This window comes from Macrobrachium nipponense, chromosome 39 (assembly GCF_015104395.2).
Source record: "Macrobrachium nipponense isolate FS-2020 chromosome 39, ASM1510439v2, whole genome shotgun sequence".
NCBI classification, from domain to species: domain Eukaryota; kingdom Metazoa; phylum Arthropoda; class Malacostraca; order Decapoda; family Palaemonidae; genus Macrobrachium; species Macrobrachium nipponense.
Window position 1 is genome coordinate 50,108,543 of NC_061099.1, and position 22,563 is coordinate 50,131,105.

At 34.6% G+C, this 22,563-nt stretch overlaps 3 protein-coding genes across 4 annotated transcripts in view; 2 read left to right on the forward strand and 1 right to left on the reverse strand.

Moving 5' to 3' along the window:
• Positions 1 to 1,436, forward strand: part of LOC135210336 (protein SET-like) — a 27,522-nt gene extending 26,086 nt beyond the window's left edge. Inside the window, exon 6 of one of the 2 annotated variants that reach the window (XM_064243224.1) lies at positions 266 to 1,436. In XM_064243224.1, the coding sequence (XP_064099294.1) occupies positions 266 to 285 (20 nt within the window). In that variant the 3' untranslated portion in view covers positions 286 to 1,436. The remainder of the gene's footprint in view (positions 1 to 265) is intronic. The other variant, XM_064243225.1, reaches the window with a different exon arrangement.
• The window catches only part of LOC135210458 (DNA repair protein complementing XP-A cells homolog), a 158,474-nt gene continuing 136,863 nt past the window's right edge, over positions 953 to 22,563 (reverse strand). Inside the window, exon 14 of the mRNA XM_064243353.1 lies at positions 953 to 22,563. Coding sequence (XP_064099423.1) covers positions 22,412 to 22,563 — 152 coding nt within the window. The 3' untranslated portion in view covers positions 953 to 22,411.
• Positions 8,284 to 12,315, forward strand: LOC135210337 (uncharacterized). The gene is made up of 4 exons (XM_064243226.1): positions 8,284 to 8,435; positions 9,965 to 10,359; positions 10,729 to 10,911; positions 11,691 to 12,315. Exons 1-4 carry the CDS (start codon positions 8,432 to 8,434, stop codon positions 11,946 to 11,948), a joined length of 840 nt encoding a protein of 279 aa, XP_064099296.1. The 5' UTR covers positions 8,284 to 8,431; the 3' UTR covers positions 11,949 to 12,315.

Sequence of the window (22,563 nt, forward strand, 5' to 3'; positions counted from 1 at the left end):
ATTGGCTTTATTTAAAAACTCCAGATTTTTAATATTTATCCATTTTTTATCTATTAGATAAAATAGTAAATAATGAATTGCATTTTCATCTTGCAATATACACAGTTCCAGTGCCAAGTCATCAAATCAAACTTTCATAAATCAACCAGTCACTAATGCACTTGCTACCAAGTACATATTGATTTACTCAATATTGCTCATTTTTATAGCTTGCATGTAATATACATTTGAAGTTTTAACACGTTTTTTATTTTTTTTGTTTCAGCAGAAGAAGCAGATGAATGAAGGCCAGCCATGTTTTCACTAAAAATTTTTAAAAATGGCCAGAGTTTATGTAAATGTTAAGTACTAATGATAAATCCCACTGCTGTGAACTAGCAAATCATGTAATAGCAGTTCTCATTGTATGTATTGAAGGAAGACTGAAGGAGCCAATCTTGCCAGTGGTAAACAAAATTTTTTGGCATGACCTTAATAAGCATGTATATTTATTTATTTTGAAGAATGAAATGCCTATTTGTCTGATTAGTTTCATATGCAATAATTAAGTATATTAAGTTCACCAAATTCTACATAAAGTATCCTTGAGAAGTTTGTCATAGATTGGTTTTTGGACTATTTGCTTGTAGGCACGTTCAAATACAGCTTCTGACAAGTTTCATCAAGGATTTATTAAGGGTTATATGTATCAGATATATATACAGTACATATAATACATGTACATTTTTATATTGTACTGATATACACGTGTATGCATTTGAAACAATATTAATAAGGACACATTATCTATAAGGAATGGAATGTTACAGCTGAATTTACCACAAGATGGATTTATACATTTTAGTGCTTTTTGGAGGTTGTCAGATTTTGAGGATTTTAGATAAAACTGCATATTTTAGGCACAGATAATATGCTTATCAAAAAAAAGGTTGTTTATTATATTGTTAAAAAGAAAAATATAACTATAATTGGATCAAATTATGGTAGCAAATTCTTTACTACTGAATATATTTGTCATCAAGTTCTTACATAAAATCATCCTCATTTTTGGGTTGCTATCATTCTTCAGTAGTTTGCATAAGCTTTTACTTTCAACATTTCCATCTGCTCAGGAATGTAAAATGCTATTGACGAGTTATATCTTGAGGATATTCTTTTACTGTATATTCCCTTCCTTTAGATTACACATACATGTGTGTGAATGTATTGTGAAACAGATTTTGTCCAGCTTTTTGAAGTAGATAAATTTGAATGCTATACTCAGTAGATAAATTTTATTCTATTGGAAATGAAGTTTTTAAAGCTAATCCTAAAAACTGATAGCACTACCCTCTACCGTAACAATAAGTTACCATTTACAACTTTGATACAATGGGAACAATTTGAATTGGTTTGATGTAAAAGATCATTCCTAGAAATATAGTCATTTTGTACAATGTTTGTGTTATTAAACCTATGTTGCTGTAATCTATATCCTTTTAATGTTATGTATCAGTGACCAGACTAGTGGTAATTTCACTGGTAAGATGGAAAAGAAAACTTAGCATTGCACCCCAACTTAGTAGCTGATGTCTTAATTTGTTATCAATGATAAGGTTTTCAAGATGATCTGCCTTCCCAAGTACAGTATAAAGATGACACCTTTGAAAGGGTATACAGTGTGTCACTGACTCACAGTGGGCGATCCGTTACAGTGGTTCACCATAAGTTGATATCTGCTGTCAATGGGTGTTTTGCTGTTATTGGAGCCATAAATTAATGTTCCATCAAGCTTCAGTGACGTTAACTTCGACCTATTCTTGCTGTTAGTGCTGTAACTTGATGCCACATCATGTTACTGTGCCATACATTAAATTATGGCAAAAAAAAATTGACTGGAAATCAACTTATGGTAAAACACTGGAATGGATCCCCCGCTGTAAGTAAAAATCAAGTTATGGTGCTGTAAAACACTGTTCACAGCGCTGAAAAAGTGCCATAAGATCAAATCCGCTGTAAGTCTGTGACGCACTACAATAAAATGGGTCTGAAAATATTAATCAGGAAGGTACTCTCCTTCCTGGATGTTGTGTACAGTGAATTCCAACAGGACACACTACCAGTCTATAGAAAGCCTTAATGTAACCTCCCAGATGTATGAAGGTATTGTGGAAATCTTGTTCATCGTGCCTTGGCATACGCATACATATTGACGGAAAGATAGGCACAAATTCTCATAAATAACTTATTAAATATTTGTGGAATGGCAAATGCTAGTAAATAATACCTTGAATATCATCGTAGTGAAATGGCATAATGTTAAAATATTTCTTGATAGTAGTACCATGGTGGAATGACAAATACAGATTGCAATCAATAATTTGCACAATGATAGAATGACCAGTGTTGCAATGAAAATTCTTACCTAATGAATTTTATGGGAAAACAAATGCCTAGCCAAGAAAGCAATCCAGAAAATCAGAAAATAATAAATGAAGATGTTTCCCCTATTGTAGAATGGGATAAAAATCTTCATACTGTTATAAAAAGTTAGATCGGTGCACTTCTTGTCAGGAAAAACCTGGCTTCTCCAGTTTACATGCCCTGTAGAATGATGCTACTACTCATCTATCTGGACCCTCCTGTCACTTTCTCAACAAGAGAGTTCTGTGTATAGTAATAACGTAAAAACAAAATCACAAAGACCTGAAAAAGGGGTACAGTTAACAATAGATCAAATACTGAACCAATCATGCCTACACCTGAAGGCACCACATTCCCGTTGCTGAATAACCACTGGTTCCATGCAACGTAAAAACACCATAAAAACTAACAAATAAAGGTACCACATTTGGTGGGAAAAACAAAATAATATAGTAAAAGAAACCAAATTCTTCCTCTTATAATGCAGATCAGCCAGCACCTATCCTGATGTCATAAGCCAGGCTATCATACCATTCACAATAGCAGGGAATATACCAACAACCCCACTGATAAAGCTTAGAAGATTGTAATACCTCTGCAACAGTATCAACACATGGCAAATCAAAATTTGGCGCACCAGTCCACCAGCTAGCAGTAACTCACCTCTGCTATATATATATATATATACTTTTGTACCTTTAATCTTGATTCATTCACTTTGTAACTTGGTGGATGACAGCCAGAGCATGAGTAATAAGTAAGAAAACACCATCACAACAGAACATTTTTACAAAACCTTACCAAACCTAATAGTATGTATTGAGGTTATAAGATATGAAGAGAAGACTATATATATAAATTAAATGGCATAGTAATAACTTAAGATGTGTAAAAAAAAAACAAATTTGCAACAAACATCAAGATCCAAGCCTACTGTATGCACATGTTCTTTAAGTCAATTATATTCATAAAAACAGAATCAAATCCTTAGTAGTACACGTCTCAGTGGGGTGCTTTGCCTGCCACCTCGGTGGCCGCGAGTTTGATTCTCGGACATGCCATTGAGGGGTGAGAGATGTGTATTTCTGGTGATAGAAGTTCACTCTCGACGTGGTTCAAAAGTCACGTAAAACCGTTGGTCCCGTTGCTGAATAACCACTGGTTCCATGCAACATAAAAACACCATACAAACAAACAAATGCTTAGTACAAAACGGTGCCGATAAACATTATACGATAGCACTCTCTTATCTTTTCTTTTGGTGTCTTGTCATCAATTATTATTTATACTGTTTCTACAGTTATCTTTAGAATTAGGAACACAGTACTGTACTGTAAAAGAAGCAGTGCAACTTGGTAGAATTCTTGGAGAAAAATTCAACAGTTAATTCCTGGAGAAAAATTCAATAGTTAATAAAGTAGTACATTAATGTGTAATAAATCCAAGAAAAAATTACTCTCTTTGACTGGTACCTGCGTATACAACTACTGTAAGAGCTCTAGGAAATCATTTAAACAAAAATAAAGTGCTTTAATCTTTTAAAAATTAAAAAAATGACTTTAGTTTATGTAAACAAAGCTTACATTAATAATTACTATACCGTATATCTAGTACGTATAGAGTAAACTGCAGGATAGGCTACTATATTCGTATGCATACGATAGACCATAGTATATGCTAGGCTAGCTCGTTAGTTAAATTTCTTTGTACTGAAATATCATAAGCCAATCTGCATTGAACCAAGAGAATTTGCTGAAATTAATAATTACTATACTGTACATGTATTAAGTACGTACAGTATACTGTGTAAAGTAGGCTAGGGTACCTTTATGTAAAGGTGGTACTGATGAGGTCATTCTGTGCTGAAAAGGAAATTGAGAGTAAAAAATGTTTTAAAGGTGTAACGGGAGCACAGCCTCACAGCTGCAATGTACACCTTCACTGTATTATCTGTTAATCACACAGCAACGGCCCCGCGCACAAATGTGCAGACGAAAGATGCCCCTATCACACACCTTTTGTACATATATCTTCTTTATTATTATTGTTACATTCAATGTACTATTGTCATTATCATATGCATTGCACTGTCAGCTATATGTTTGGTATATTAACTTCAGCCCTATCATGTACCGATTTATATGTATCTTTCCATCCGTTAACAAACACAAATGACTGTGCATCTCTCTTTACCTGCCTGATGCGACATTCCTGCTCGCAAGAGCCCTTGACCTGTACATTTCCAATAAAAGAAAATCACCGCAATGCACAGAGCAGATGCTATCCTCAAATTCCTGCTGGACAACATCTTTGAGCAAATAGCAGGGTGGCTTGAGGAACTACAAACCTGTCACCCATGAGCTGCTGAGGTCATCCTTCAGCATGCCACCCGGCCTGAGAGCCAAGATATTCCTCAAGTACATGGGGGCACCCATAGGAGACAAGCAACTATCGCACGTCTATAGCCAGTTGCGGCAGCTCGTCACTCTGCTTACCATAGGCAGCAACCTGATTCATCCTTGGACCTTGTGAAGAGGTACTCCTTACCAGACTACCCCGCCAAAGTGGCAGCCATTCCCAGCGCCTCCACCATGCCTCCTGAAGCTGGTTGATGCAGTGCACATGGCCCACAAGACGGCAGAGCCCACACAGCCAACAGCAGCAGCAGCACAATGTCAAACCCAACAGACAACTGACACAGAATCTGACAGCAACCTAGACGGACCAGCTGCCCCCATTTACAAAAGAAACTTCCCCAAGCAAATCATCAAGGGAAGACCAAGTAAAAAAAGGATGAACTTCCAGAAGGAATACAACGAGCCCCCTCATTTTTGGGGGATGCGTACCAGAACTCGAATAGCTAGACTTCGCGAATACTTAGAAGCCCTCTAAAACACTTATAACTGCCTATTTTGAAAGTTCAAACACAAGAAAAACCCTCTAAAAATGCTTATACGTAACTGAATATTGTAATAATTTTATCGCAAAAAGTGGGTTTAGTTATGAAAATAAAATGAAAATATAGTAACTTCTGAATACTTCTCAATAATAAATACCCCGAATAGATGAATTTCCCACGAATAATGGGTAGATATGGTCCAAAGAGAAATCTGCAAATAGGCGACTCCATGATTCTTGAGAACACAAATACGAGGGGTACACTGTATGATATTTCTACCGATTCAGAAAAAGGCCTGAAAAGTGACAGAAAAGATAAAGTCAGCAAAGACGACCTACCATGTGACCAGAAAAGTGTACATCCTCAATGAGCTGCGGGACCATACCACATCATCCAGAGATGACCCAAGGCATACCCAACGACGATAGATGGCAGAGCAACACGGGTTTCCATCAATCGTCTGAAACCAGCACAAATACCAGACACTGAACTACAACCGTAGGCCTCTCCAAGGGCGTTAGTCCTGTATGCCCTCACACCTTCATTGTACTGGCCATTAATCCCACAATGGTCCTGCATGCCAACATGTGAACTAAAGAAACCATGTCTATCACAAACCTTTTGTACATATACTATTTTCTTTATTATTATGTATACATATTGTCATATTCAATGTATTGTCAGCAAATTACGCATTGCACTGTCAGCTTTTGAGCCATATATATATTAACTTCAGCTCTGTATCGTAGCGATTTATATGCATACATACAGTCAACCCCCATATTTGCGTGGGATGTGTACCACAACCACTGCCCCTTACTTGCATCCTTTGTTACAGCACTATGAAACAATTGTTATGAGAGGATGAAAAGTCAGAAGGAAGAAAGAGTATATGAAGGGAGCTACAGCAAAAGGAATGAAAGGGGTTGCAGCTAAGGATTAAAGGGATGCTGCAAAGAACAATAAGTAATGCCTATAGTGCACCACAAGAGGTTCATTAATGGCACTAGCCCCCTACGGGGATGAATAGTATGAGGCACTGAACCATGAAAAGGATTGTAGGCCATTTAACATTAAATATTCTGAACGCAATGTCTAATATAACTATACTCCCCATACAAGTAAAAACAAAGTTGGTAAGCCTATGTATGACTAGTATTATGGTTGCAAACAATTCTGGGGTAAACTTGGAAAGCATCAATTTGTGCTACACTTTCTCTTATACTTCAGTAATCACCCAGTTTTTGTTGATAACGCATAAAAGTTTTGTCCAAATTTCTCACAGTAAAGGTTTAAGTTTTCTTGTATGCATATTGATTATATTGTCTATATTTACTATAGAACTACATATGTACTTTCCTAAACTAAATAGTACATATACGTTTCCACACATGAATTATGCAACTCATAACTACCATAGTTGCAATAACAAGTAATGTGACTATGTACAATAAATTAAGACAAGTGTGGTACACTTCTCTTTACCTAACTTAATCCCCATAGTCTGGGCTAATATACGCTAATACGTACATCCATGACCAGGCTAAATTTAAGGATGGCCAATTTTTAAAAAATAACTCATCAATGGAAAGAAGATATGAAAATTCAAAGGTATAAGAAAAAATTCTAAAAAAGTCTGTACCTTCCACGGTAAGTTGTAAATGGATATTTCCCATCCCTTGCGGGCCTCTTTTTCCCTATGACAGTCGTAAAAATACGCTGATTTTACAGTTATATGCGTTCTTTCTAATTTTTTTTTAAATTTTATTTTGTCAAATTGAAATTACAGCTCAAACAATATCATAAAAGATAAGAAATAAAACCAGGAACAAATTCCTAGCATATTTATTGTAAAATATTTACGACACATCCTTGTACGGACACTCTTACACTCTTATAAGGTGATCTGAAGAGTTGCCAATAGTGATATATGGCACTAGGAACATTTTGCCCACAAAATTCGTTCAAACTGCACGGTGCCAAATCTTGATCGTATATGTAGGATACCCATCCACTGCCCCGAAGCTCTATGCGATCTTATATATACGATACTCAGGCTGTGGAGGTTAAACCCATCACCAGGAAATCCTGGCCAACCAGGATTCATCTCTTCACATAACAGCTCACCTTGCTTCACAAAGGTAAGCATAAAGGGTATTCTTGCCTGAAGTACCTAGATCATAGGTACTTCACAAGCATAGTAGGTATCTCAGGTTCATTAATCTGGGACACAGCTGTACCTAAAATTCAACTCTTTAATATATATATATTATCCATAACAGTGTTTTTGGTTTTGTTTTGCATGCGATGATAATATTTCTTGACATTTTGTTGGTATAGCATTCTTTCATATCTATTTCTTCTATTTGTTTGAAGTGCGTATATTCGCCATATTGTAGGGTACTGAGAACTTAATATCTATTTTATGGTATGGATTTCTTTCCTAAACTTTAGCATTGGTAATTTGTTATCTTGTGGATACTTATTCAGTCTTGGTAATTATTTTGTATCTGTTCCAGCTCTGCCTGTATGTTGCTTTCATAAATGGATCTTGCAAATACCTACTTTCGATTCTACTTTTGCTACTTTGATGGTCACTCCCATCCTCTCATAATATTATAATTTCTACTTTAAACCAGCCCACCCCTTCAATCCATGAGCCAGTAAAGCTTTGGACAGTCTTACCCATCATCAGTTATGACAAAATGGTATAACAAAGGGGGGGAGGTAGCTTAATTCTTTTAATTTAACGGTGAATCCTCTTAAAATATTGAGAAAAACACAATACAAATGCTTTGGTAAAAATATTATCACTTTTCAAATAGTACACAAATAAAAATAATAATCAAGTTCCCTAAAGATTACAAATAGGTGATAACACAGCACTACAATAAAAACCACAACGAACATTACATTCAATACTTTGCATTGTTCTCTGATAGGTAGTTATCTCTGCAATGTACTGTACAAACAATACTCATACTCTCAGCTTTAAATCTATTCTAACTTCAGATAATTACATCTGCTATTTGAAGCAACTACTCTTGACAAATATTTGGAAAACTGCACTTCACAGGAGCACATCAGATTTACATAGTACTACGTACTCCTAATACACAAGTAAAAGAAATGTGTAAGTATGATCATTTCTGTAATTAGAATCACAGAAATTTCAATTCCAATATGACAATCTTTGCACCTAAATTTCAAAAACAACTTACTTTACAAAATTTATAACTCTGAATTACTATAGTAGCAACTAACTTTTGAGTCCGGTGATTTGTGTAGGTTTCTTTCTTAACTTAATAAATGCTTTTAATTAACATCTTAACTTAATAAATGCTTTTAATTAACTATGTTATAAATGTGGACACTGCATATATAAAAATCATTAAATTAATAACAGAAAAATTTTGGAGTTAACACACAATTAAAAGGCCAGATTATCAAGTTATAGGTAACAAGTCAGAGATCACTAATATGTAATGCCAACAAAAGTTTTGACCAAACTTGAAAGAAAGCTCTGACACAGGTGATCAATCACTTGAACAATTGCAACAATTATTTCAACAACTCTCTTGCTAGTTAGTTACTTGCCTATTCTGTTTTTCAATTGCCATTTACAGTGAATTCATCACTCCTATGCTTAACCTGTATGCTTATATGATTTACTGAAATATAAAATTCTGACATTTTTTTTTTCATGGCTACAAGCCTATTACACTGTCTGATGCCATTATACATATTAAAAGGAAGTTCATCAAGTATCAAGTTACAGTTATGATAAGGGCAGCAATGGTATCTCTCTCTATCACTTTTACTTTGCCTGTGACTCAGAGATGTGTTCTACCTACTTTGATGGAATGCTGGAACTGAGGTGGGACTTTTTCCAATAATACATATCTTTTGATATGTTAGTTTCTTGGTACAAACACATCACTTTCCAAATGTCCTAGGTGTGTCAGTTCCATTTCCAGACATGCTCAAAAGATTAAGACTGCACCTCACTATCAACACATCTGGGTTTTGGAAGTCCTTCTATTATTATTATATATACTATTAAGGATTAGTTTATTCAGACCTCTGAGCCTAATAACATCAGCAAAGAATGGTTAAGTAATATTTTCTGAATTCTTGAACTGCATTTAAATCTACTCATTATGACTAAAAACAAAGAAAAATTGCTTGTCCTCAAAATCTGCCAACTTAAACCAACTATGGTTGAACTAAATGCTGCTGTTCATGTTAGTTGCTGTACAGCCGCTGTGAAGCTCTTCAATTTACTGGTGTATGCAGCACCCAGAAATATTTTGGGAAAAGGCATTCAGTGTGACATATCTATATCCCTTATGGGATATATGATCAAGATTTATGGGACTTGTTTATTTGCTTCCCTGGTCTGTCATCAATTCATCAGTTACTCCTTTAACATCGCACAATGAAGAATGCACCTGGAGAATGATGACATAGCTGTTGATAGCACTGCAGGACCCTGATACTGGGAATAATGCAGACCACAATACATATTAGGCTTATGTATGATTGATGGGGCTGTGACAAAAACAAAACTGCAATACAGATAACAGAAAAGAATGCTTTATTGAGCAGACTTTATACTTTAATTACAAAATTATAAGATACATTTCTTTCTTTCTTTAACAGTGCCGTGCCATTATATACTCAGCTTATGCTTTTGCTTTTTAATTGTAAATGATGGCTTACTTGCAATCACTGAAGACAACAGGATGCAGAATCATAACGCCAAGACAGTTTTGGGAGATTTTAAAAATGGGAGATCATACTCCAAACAAAGAGAAGCAAAAAATATACCTTCAAATATTATATCTTCCGAAAGTCAGTCAGCTGATGGTCAAGATGAAAGTTTTCAAGGGAATAAAGCGGCAAACTGCAAAATGTCTACACGTACCAAGGTTTTCTCAGCTATGAGTGAAGCAGATTTTGTAAACAGAGATTACAAATGCAAGATCAACAACCAATCTATTGTCATCAGTGCACAAAATACAATTTCATTCATCAATACCTTCAAGGACAATTATGTGAGTAACTAAAAAAATATAGTAATTTCTATGCATGGAGCTGCCAAAACTTTACTTTTACATGTCAGGTACTTTTAAGCTATACTAAATGTAAATCCTAACTAAAAAGAATAGCAATAAATTAAATTAATCTAATTGTGACAAGCATTTTAAAGGAATACAATTACAGATATTTTATTGCTTGTGGCCATGTGAGATGGCTTACAATTCAATCATATTAAAACAACAAAAGTGCAAATCACAAAACTTATGAATTGCAATGGTTTGATGATGACAACTTCAGCAGAGTTTGGGACTACTTGTGAAGATATATGAAATGTGTTCAGAATACCTGAAACATTAAAAATAAATTTTGGCTCTTTCCCTCAGACCCAAGAACTACTTGGCGAACCATGGGACTTGTCTAACAAGTATATTAATGATACAGAGAAAGATTATTTATGGCTGGAGATATGTGGTAGAGAAAACGATTGCATGAAAGTCCTTCCTCAGTTGCCTCATCAGAAGTCTCCACCAAACACATTAGAGGAACTTGAGAAACTACTTGTTCAGGTAAAGTATACTGTGCCAGTACATTATCATTTTATGTTGAGTTCTGTGGTGTCTGACATATGATTTCAAAAATAATCATCATTAATGCTTTATAACATCAATTTTCCCTGAAGAGGTTAAATATCACCTGCACTGTCAGCTTTCACATACGTAAACCTTTTCTCCATGGCTTTCTGAGCTTTACGTCTTCATTTGACTACTGCCACCGAGGTTTCATCTAATGCAGTAACCCTTTTTTTGTATGTTATTTCTATATCAGCACTGCAGCAAATCAACCCTTTTCAGAGCAAAAGAATACTCATTCCATTGCAAAACTCCACTGCAAAAACTCAATAAAGTGTGGATAAAACCACATACGCATTGTGCAAATGACTCGCCACTGACTGTGGAGTAACATTCGATGCTTTGAAATAGGAGCACAAATACTGTTCTAATAACTTTTCCTCAAGAAGGTTCAGGGTAATTGTTAAAAGGTTGGATAGAAAAGTGATGGAAAGCTACTTAAATTTCAAATAGGAGAAAGTACTACTGCAATGAGCATGAAAAAGTACTAGCTTGCCGAGCTGCAAGCAAGAGCCTACGGCCAATTAAGACTGCCCATCAAAGCTCAGCTATTAGCTCTTAAATCTTTCCCCTAAAACAAGAAGCCAGTACTGAGAGAGAGAGAGAGAGAGAGAGAGAGAGAGAGAGAGAGAGAGAGAGAGAGAGAGAGAGAGAGAGAGAGAGAGAGAATCACCAACTACTAACCTTACTCTTTTTTTTAATATTTTCCCAATTAGGTCCTAGGATACAGCCAGAGGTACTCTACAGCACTTGAAAATCTTATCCTCCATCAAACCTTAACAGAAAATAAATTCCTCAGAGAAATATCTGAGACAAAAGATAATATGGATGAAGTCACAAGAGAATTTATGGCTTCAATCAACTCCTGCTGTCTTCAGCCAAATGAGCAATTAATCAAAAGCCTTACTGATAAAGAATATGTCGTTGTTAGAAAAGAGACAGAAGCTCTCAGAGGCTTTAGAACGCTACGATAATGTCTATTAGGTCTTCATTACTTCATTCAAATGTTTCCAATCAATGATAAAAACTAGAGATTATGTCAAGTGAATATGCTTCACTGGTAAGACTTTGTGATTTGTCATAACATATTAAAAATGTAAATGCAAAAAAACTTCCATTGCATATAAAAGCCCGTCTGGATAACCTTACATTTCTGTTCAAATTGTTATTCATTAAAGACAAAGATGGTGCTTACCAGAACGTCCCCTAAAAACCAAGGGGTTGACTGTTATGCATTCCTTAATACAGTACAAGGCTTTGCTCCTGGAAGAAGCATGGGTCCAACTGGAGGGGGACATCAATGTAAGGTACTGTTTTGTTTGTGAATAAACACAAAATTTATCTTGAAATATTTCAACGGACTCATACCTAAAAACCTCTGCTATACACAGCTATATACCATTTACGTGTAGAGGTGACTTCAGTAGATATCAACTCTCTAACTGGAATTATTTCATGATGTAAAGTTACTGTATCAAAATCTGCTTGCTTAAAATCCATTTGATGTAGGGTCACTATGTACTGCTCTTATAAAAAAAAAAAAAAGTTACTGGCAACGTCTGATCTGGCAGCTGAGAAAGAGGTTAAGTATCGCATGGCTAGATAATCTAAGAAAATGGTAGAATGTAGGCACTAAAACCCAGATACTTGAGCAAGGTGAACATCAGAGATATAAAAACAGTGATAAGAAGGTATGAGACATGGCAGAAACTGCTATCAATGGATGAGAGAAATCTAAAATTTATATAAGTATTCACTCAGATAGAGATCAATGAGCAGACAGAAATGAGAACGTGTTATTACTAAAGGGCATCTGCGACATTTGAGTGACTGACAATAAATTAACATTGTTTTACCAGCACTTATAAAAGTACAGTAAGTTGTAGAGCAACAATGTATGCTACATTTCATTTCACACAAACACACTCAACAAATTGATGACATTTATAAAACTAGACCAATAAAAATGAAGAGAAAGTATAAATAATAAATATTTAAAGACTATCAATGGTAAAAGAAATAAGTATTCAAATAAGATGAAGAGTGCTGCAGTACATACCTGTTATGACTTCCCCTTGGAGGGATACTGGGTACAGTGTGTTATCACAAAGGTCTGCATGTAGTATGTATTTGATATTCTTTGCAGCATCACTTCAATTTCTGCTATGCTGCCTTTGGATTCATCTGTTCCATTTGGATTCCAGCATTCTTTCATTTTTTTGTCATGCTCCAATGTTTACCTTTAATTTATAGAATCCTTCATGCCAGCCACGAGAGTCGAGACAATACAGATTTGAAACACCTTGCCAAATTTCCCCTCTGCCACCTAAACTCTTGAGAAAAGGATTATGTAACTAGACAAAATTTATTCAGTCTCCTCAACACAGTACAGTGGGGCAAAAATGTTTCCTGAACTGGAATGTTCAATGAACCTCCAACAGTTACCAACAATTTATCAAGTGTGAATTATGGCATGACAAATTAAACAAAACTAATGATCTACAACAGTTTCTAATTATATCTTGCACATAAGGCTAGGCTTTCCCACATGATGAATAAGGCTTGTTTCTTAATGAAACTGGGTAATTACATGAAAGCATACACAGCAAACGGCAAATGTAAGCCATCAATGCAGGTGAAATTTATGAATTAAATGAAATAATTTCTACTATGAGTTAAGATTGCTCAGAGATCTGGTCAAAGTAATTTACTATATAAATAACCACAATTTGAAGCTATCTAAATCCAGAGGACAGTAATAAACTTGCAAGCTATTCAAAACCTGGTGTTATAAGAAAACTTTTATTAAAGGAAACTTTATACAAATGCCTTTTACTATAAGCAAATTTGATCACACACTATTTCACCGGCAATTTCAAGATTGTACCTAATGATAAAAATCTTCCTTAAACATCTTATTCTAATAAAAATACATATCACGATTTACTTTAAGATATATCACTACAATAAATAATTTAAAAACATCCTAAAGTCAGAGTAATGAATGGAGAGATGAAATATAATGAAAATTTTATTCTGACCACAGCTGCGACAGCATTGTTTAAAATAATGATTATCTGATACCATAGTGATAGCATACTTCCCACAATAATTTTCAAACACCTCATGCTTTGCAATAAGTCTCTTTTTGAGATGTGTCACAAGTGTCATGTATTTGTACTTCTCTACAGATTCTTAAAATGATACCTTTGTTATTGTTAAAATTCCATAATTATATATTAAAATATATTTCTATGTAAAAACAAAGACTTTCAAACACCTGAACGGTGTTTCTCATCAGTGTAGACGTTAAAATGTAAATAGAGGGGGTAGTTTCCTCCTGAAGAGTATCTAAAAAGGTGAGTGGGGCAACAAATAACAGCCCATCATCGAAGTGTTACTTTGCTACAGGTCTTTTGGGGAATTAGCACATTAATTACTTAAGATACATTTAGCATAACTTCAGTAACCAAAAGTAGCAAATTCCCTATCTATTTAAACCACTATACAACAACATCGACTATAGCAACCAGACAAACTACAATTGGCAATGAAAGGGGACTTTACTAGTGTGTGACATTATGAGTCACTAAATAAATTGGCCTTGTCTGACTGATGCATAAAATAATTACACAGGCATAACTGGGAAAGCCAAAACTACAACTGTTCAATACAAGGCTAGGTTTTGCTTTTGAACTCATTAAACATATACATATAGCACTCCATTGCAATCTCAACTATCCCCAGACTTATAGTCTGTTGCCTACCAGAAAGAAGAGGAGCTGTCATTTATACAGGTGCCACCAAGATCCATTACATTCCTCAATATTGTGTTTTGTCTGGGAGGTAGGAAATCCCTACATAACCCATGGATTTGTGTGAAAACACATTTGTTATAAAACCCAGCTAGTTTAATCTTAGCCCATGTCAATCATATAAACCCTGAATATCAATTTGAGAGGAAGCCAAGAAACCAAGTGCCCAAGGTTATTTGTGAGTCTGAAGGATTTGGGAGAACTTTTGGTCAATGTGTAAGTCAAGAGCCTACGGCTCAGACAAATCAGAGGATTATATACAATACAGTGGCTGAAAACCCATGATGTTTAAAATATGGGACTTGTAGTAGTAGTAAGATATTTGTTTTGTCAAAATCTACCTACTATTCAAGTGAGCAGCGAAGGTTAATTATCCCTGAAGACTATATCTCTTGATGTCATGACTAACTGGATGAGAATTTAGGAGTAACAGAAGATAAAGACTTCCCAACATCTTCCCCTATAGATAAAACTTGATCCACAACGACCACACATTCCAACTATCTATCTAGAAAACATCAGGTACATGCATTTAAAAACTAATATGTAATATGTCTATGCATTACTTTTAACATCTGCATAAGTAGATATGGCTCGAATTTCATGAACTCTGACTCTTACTTGCATTGCCTCATCCCTTAACATATCCCTATAGGCTTCAAGGATTACCCTTCAACTAATTCAAAATTATTAAGTTAATGGATGCCTGCTCATTCCATGCGCCTACAGATAAAAGAAGCCTGAAAATTTTACCTCTAAAGTGATAGATGATTCTAAATAAACAAAACAGTATGCTACTTTTTTCATTTATAGTTGAGGGAAAGAAGGAAAAAGTGAAAAGGTGTCATACTACAGCTTTGACAGATAGATGACTAATTTTTTGCCGCAAAGTAACGAACAAAAAATAAATCAATAACCATCTTCTTACCTGATTAAACTCATTCATATGTGTAAACAGTTCACTGACTTCTAAACAGGAGCTTGGTGAGAAATTTAGGAACCAATCAAATCCTACTTGGGAGGGTTTAAAGTCTTTCAAGAACCTCTTTCCTGAAACATTGGAACAAACTCAACTTTGCTGATGCTCTAACAACTAAGTCTTGAAATTTAATAGCCTTTGATAGCAAACAGAATGGAGAAACACGAGAAATTCCACACTTACTGGAACAGTGAAGTCAATTGAATCAGAATTATTTTGACTACTCAAATTACAGAATCTGCTCCAATTGGAAATGTTCTTGGCCAAAGTCAGCAATTCCTGTAGCTGCTGCTTGGGAAAAACCTTTGACTACGGAGTCCAAGCAGGACAACCATCTTATATGAATCAAAAACATCTTGAAGTTGTATGAACCCTTGAAAAGCTTTACTGGGAACCTTCCTCCTTGACATTACTGATAAAAGGTCTGTAAAACACCCCTCTTGTGAAAATACAAAAATCAGAATCAGACAGATCAGTACCAGAACCTTTTCCTGTCTTGACCTGTATGAACCTCTTCCCGTCATAAAGGCAGCACACAGCAGAAGAACCTCTATGACCCATCTCACAGCTGAGAATGGGTATAACAAAGGCCACAAGATACCCTTCACAGCAGGTGAAGGTCCAAGTCAAGTAAGGACACCATGGCAAGACAAGGGCTAATTGGAATGCCTTCATAAGTTTGTTTTAGGATAATAAACAATGCACAGCAAAAAGATACTAATCAAATACACAACAAAACTTGGCATCATGAATAATACTACATAAAATAAGACTCTCACTGGAGATAAAAAAAAAAAAAAAATAACAGATACAAAATATACCTGCAAAACCACAAAAGAATAAGCAGAATATAGAGTGCACTAAATACAAAATACAAGTGATATAAAAAGAAAGGCATAAACCACTTGCATCAGGTAAAACTCATATGTGTAAAAAACACAAGCATTAACCACAACCACAAGACATACCAAAATGATACCAACCCTTACATAAAAAATAGCCAAGCAAATAATAAATCTACCTGGACTATTGAGAAGAACCCTCAACACAAAAAAATATATATGTACACCACATGTTTGGCATATAACTCACTTGTCCTACAGTTACTTATAAGATGAAGGTCAAGTGAACAAGTCTAACTTTAAAGGAAAGCATGCAAACTTTTATTAGTAATGAATGAATCACACATAAAATCCAGCTGCAACTGCAATAACAGTAGCTAATGCTTGACAGTTTACTTCTTGCAAAGTGCAATCTGTCAACTAGTAGAAAGGCAATATTCTAGTGACAGCCAGCAAACCAAAATTTCTAAAGTAGCAGCAGGGTATCATTTTGAACAAGGCCATGGCTTTGGCTTAATGAGTTACACCATCATTCAGGGGCTTTTCAGAGGGTTAGAGTTACCAAATCTCATCCCCAGACATGGGCACAAATATATGAGAGAGAGAGAGAGAGAGAGAGAGAGAGAGAGAGAGAGAGAGAGAGAGAGAGAGAGAGAGAGAGAGAGAGAGAGAGAGAGAGAGAATTTAACACCCAACAAACATTTATCAGCCTATTTAAGTTCAAGTACCTATGATGTGTTGAGATGCTGTAGTGATAAATGTTTTTACAAGCAATAACACATAGTATATGATAATGGTGTAACATATATAAAATAAGTTTAAAACGACAGTATCAGATATGAACACTAATAAAGCGATAGAAAGAGGAAGGAAACAAAAGATGGTATGCTAAGTTTATGTCAGTTACTGCTTTAGATAAAGGCCATAAATCTAATAAAAAATATATTTTGTTAGAGGAAGATTCATACTTAACATCTTTAACAGTACAGTTTTTACAGTTCTTTCTATTTACAGTAATAGTAAATTGGAATACTGGTTGATAAGAAGCTTCAAAATTACCTATACTTAGTGGGAAGGAGTGTGAAGAATTGGGAAAAAAGGTATTTTTCACAAATATATGCTCCCAAAACCAGTGTGCATTTCATGTCAGCAAACATGGTAATACCACTAATCCAAAGAAACAACAACAAAGCAGGACAAACCTTAACTTTGTACATCACATACTACATACCCATAAAGGTAGTGTTATAAAACTTACCACTTGCTGCTGAGTGGATAACAAGCCTTTAACTGTAGCTGGCAAGCAAAACAAAATATCTTCAGAAGGTAATATGCAATACAATAATTATTAGTACTGACCATAACACTTTAATCAGAGTTGCAAAGGAAAATACAGAAAAGCTGAAAGGTGGAGGGGAATTAACAATGACAAAAATAAATAAGAATTAATAATTACCAATGACTGAATTACTGAATACTACAAGAAAAAAATAATAAAAGGAAAATTCAGTAAGAATTGTTACCAGTGCTACAGCCTCAAATAATGTTGAAGACAGTATAGTTTTTACCTGTGGTTCCAGAGGGTGCATGTGTGAGTGTTCACTCTTCTTCTGCCTAGCTGACAAAGGACTGACTGAGTCTGGGGACATTTGAGACTGCAAATGAGGGCAATATATATGTTTGATAGGGCTGTGATGAAACAAACCATTAATGTCCTACACTTTCCATAACTGAGATAAACCATCATCTCATTCTGAAATTAAATACAATTTGTATGTGAAATAAGAAAGTTTTCTATACCCTGGATTTTAAAGACTCTATGAGAAAATAAAACTTTACAATAACCCTAATATTTTAGTTAATGCAAATTACAGCACAGTAAACATAAAGGCACAAAATGAAAAAAAAATTAATTAATCCAATCAAGATCTCATTAAAATAAGGCTCTGTGATAGTGGATAGTTTCAGAACTTCTTAACTCCCATAAGGCAACTGAACCTCTTAAAATTCTAAGCCAGAAAAAATACCATCGACTTCAAAGATCTAGTGTTCTATGCAGACACACAACACAATTAAAAGAAAACATTGTGATAAAAAATCTGATGTAAAACATCAATCAGTATAAATTTAGTTATATTTTCAATAAAAATGTTAAGTATTAATCATTCTAAAATAATAAATATATGGTAGTATAATTACCGTACACTTTGTTAAGAAGTAAAAACAGTTTTCTATTTAGTGTCTAATTATAGTAAAGGATTTTAGTTATTTCAGTCCGAACCTAACATACGATTAAATCAACCTGTCCCAAACTAATGAATAGGGGCCACCACAATCATTCCTACAGTTTTAAGACAGAGGAGCACAGAAATCTATAGATAACAGGACTCACAGTACAGAACACTTGAAAAAATTTTCAGTATCTTACTCTACTTCTCTTTCTTATATGTAAACTCAATTTTCTAATCATAATTGAATAAATATCCATTTGCTTCATTTTATATTCATTTTAGCACTACTGATATACCATTAGGAGAAACAAAGCAAAAATTTTTATCATAGGCTGGCTCTCTTCCCTCACCCCTCCTTAAAACTAATAGTATACTATATACATAGTTCAATTCCTTTAAAATGGAAATATAATAGAATACTTGTACTCTTGTCCTAATCAATAATAACTTCACCATGTGATAACCAATGAAAAATAGTTGTCTTATCATTATACACTGGGTCAGCTCATTATACAACTGCAAAAATCCATGAAGGGCCCAAACCCAAAACAGATTTTTAAAGGTTCAACATGTAAAACTTTCTACAAATACAGTAGTACCTCGAGATATGAAAGGCTCTACTTACGAAAAACTCAAGATACGAAAGCCAATGCGAAAAATTTTACTGCTCTACATACAAAAAGTTTTCAAGATACGAAAGGTTGTTGCTGTAAAGTCCCGAGATTCGCCCGGGCCACCGAGAACAATTTTAAAACTCCCGCGCCGCCAACTGAGTAAACTCGCCACCATCCTCCCGCTCTCCCATTGGTTTCTGATGCTAGTCACCCCATAAGGTCCTGCTCTCCTATTGGTCAGCTTCTACCCCTTGTGCTTTAAGTATTCTATTGGTAAAAGGATGCTGTAAATTGAAAAACTTATTCATGCCATACATTTAATAAAAAAAAAACATTAGGTAAAGATAGAATAAAGAATAGAAATGAATGGTTATTGTACTGTTTGGTAGTTTCAGTAGTTGAAGAGAGATAATGAAAATTTATGGCTTACTGTGTAAAGTGATTGTTTGTCGATCGTTCAATACTCGTAAGTGCTGGATGTAAACAGACGTTTGGAAGCTTTTTTTTTGTTTGTTTATTATAGTTAATGGTTACTTAATAATTATTTGAAATGAGTACATGCAATACATTTAATAAAAAAAATGTGAATTAGATATCATAAAATATAAAATAAATCAGACTGCCAATAAATACATATTTTTTAGAATTCTTCTTCTGTTTTATTATTACGTTACGTATACGTATGTTTCATTATAGCTGTCAGTAACTCGGTATCTCCATTAAGTAAAGATAGAATAAAGAATAGAAATGAATGGTTACTATACTGTTTGGTAGTTTCATTAGTTGAAGAGAGATACTAATGACAATTTATGGCTTACTGTGTGCTAGGAAAAATGATTGCTTGGCGCTCATTCGATACTCGTAAGACGGGTAAGAGCTGAATGTAAACAATTGATTGGAAGGTTTGTTTTTTGTTTGTTTGTGTATTATAGTTAATGATTAATTAATAATTATTTGAAATGAGTACATACTGATTATTAATACATTTTATTGGCATATTCTAAGCTTTTAGCTCTTAGGTTTAGATGTCAGAATCATAGACTAGGCTACAGTAGCAACCGCTAAAATAGGCTAGGCTTATTGCTAAGGGACATATGCTAAAGTCCTAATATATGCAGTAAAAATGGGGTTGAACATTACATGCAGTTGAATATTACTCAAGTATGTACAGTATTTTGCCTTTTTGGAGTCATATTTCTTCCGTCGGATCGGCGTTGTAACCCTAGAACATGTGTTTTAGGACAGGAAATATAATTTACTGGGGTGTTTTTGGAGGGCTTGGAACGGATTAGCCATTTTACATGCAAAATGTGTTCCAAGATACGAAAAACTCATAATACGAAGACCGCCTCGGAACGGATTAATTTCGTATCTCGAGGTACCACTGTACATTACTTTCGTGACACCAAAATACAGCCATAAAAAGGAGGAAAACCATAAATACTTCCACAGAATTGCTGAATTTCCTTAAACCAACAATTTACAGTTTATAGTGTATTTAGTTCTTATCTAATTATTTTATTTATCAAATTATTCCAATAATTTACAGATTTTTACTTTACATAATTTACTCATGTTTGCTGTAAGTGGTGGTTACATTTTTCCAGTAATTGCATATATTTAATTATGAATTATACTGTTGCCAACAGATATCTTAAGACATATTTCTTAAGCTTTATTTCAACTGATAACTTGCTTTAGAGGCTTTAGTGCCTGCACTCTGTGAATAAGTGTTTTATTCACTTTACAGAGCAACAGTTCCCACATTCTACTGATAAACCATGTGTTCATACCACCTGGTACCAGAAGTCTTTCCTTACTTTCACTATAAAACTGTGGAATGGTCTTTCTGGCAGTAATACTGATGGAGATGTTTATCAATTCAAAAAATAGTACTAACTGAATCTCCATTTAGCTCTGACTTGCAATTCCATTTACAAGTAGTAAATGGTATTTGTTTCATTTAATGGGCGTTTTTGCTCATTAGCACCCTGCAGAGGACAGAAGCCCCGCCGATAACTGGCGACTGCCTGTACATTATAAGTATGCTGTAAATAATTTTTATCATAAAAATCAGTTTAGTCATATAGTACACAATATGAAAAAATATAATACAGTGGACACCCCCTATTCGCATTCTCCGGATTTGTGGACTCACACATTCGCAGATTTCTCTCGGGAATGTTACCCCGCATTATTCGTGGAAAATTCGCACATTTGCGGTATTTTTCTATGAGAAATATCCACAATCTCTCTCTATCTCTCTCTCTCTAGAGGTAAACAAAAGAGTATATTATAATCCATTAGAATATGATTGATAAAAATAAATATATATATAAATAAATAAATAAATAATTACTATAGCAGATAAAAGTATATAATTACTGTACACAAACTGAAATAACTGGGCATGGTGCTAATACAACCTCTCTTTAACTTAACATCACCAACATCTGCAACACTACCAAGAAACGCGTTCCACTGTTCAATATAAGAAAACATTGAGGCTCTCTGGTATTTGATGTGTAACACTGCTTTACTTAAAATTCAAAGATAATATTGACACAATGCAAGATGAATAACATGCAGTAACTCACAAGGAAGATAATGAGGCTCAGGTAATTTAAAGGTGACAATAGTGAAACTATTAAAGCTTCCTAAGAGTACCCCTAGTGCCCTAGATTCACTCCTCTCTTCCTTGTAATTTTCACCAAATCCATTCTACATATCAGTTCATCTCCTTTAATGTTATTTTCCCCCCATTAAGAACAATAGTTTAAATCTAAAAATAGACTCGAGAGGTTTTGTTAAACTACAATATTAATACATCTTACTAATTACTCTTAAAACAGGATGAATAGTTATACAACTGTTCTCTGCAAAACTCAACCCAGATAAGGAATACATGTGGTCTTATGAATTTTAACGATTTGGCCTAGATCTCAAATTAGAGCGGTTACAACTTGTCATATGTGTATGTATGGCCACAAGTTTTACAAGTACGGGAATACTCATCCTCATCAGGCAGATATGTTTCTTCACCATATTCATGCTCATGGGTTTTAGTTGCTCTGGTGTAAAGACTACTTCTCACATTCATCCTCAGTT

Coding starts and splice junctions, on each gene's coding strand:
- LOC135210337 (XM_064243226.1), top strand. Junction 10,360..10,728: donor ATACCTTCAAGGACAATTAT/GTGAGTAACTAA, acceptor TCTTTCCCTCAG/ACCCAAGAACTACTTGGCGA. Junction 10,912..11,690: donor TTGAGAAACTACTTGTTCAG/GTAAAGTATACT, acceptor TTTCCCAATTAG/GTCCTAGGATACAGCCAGAG.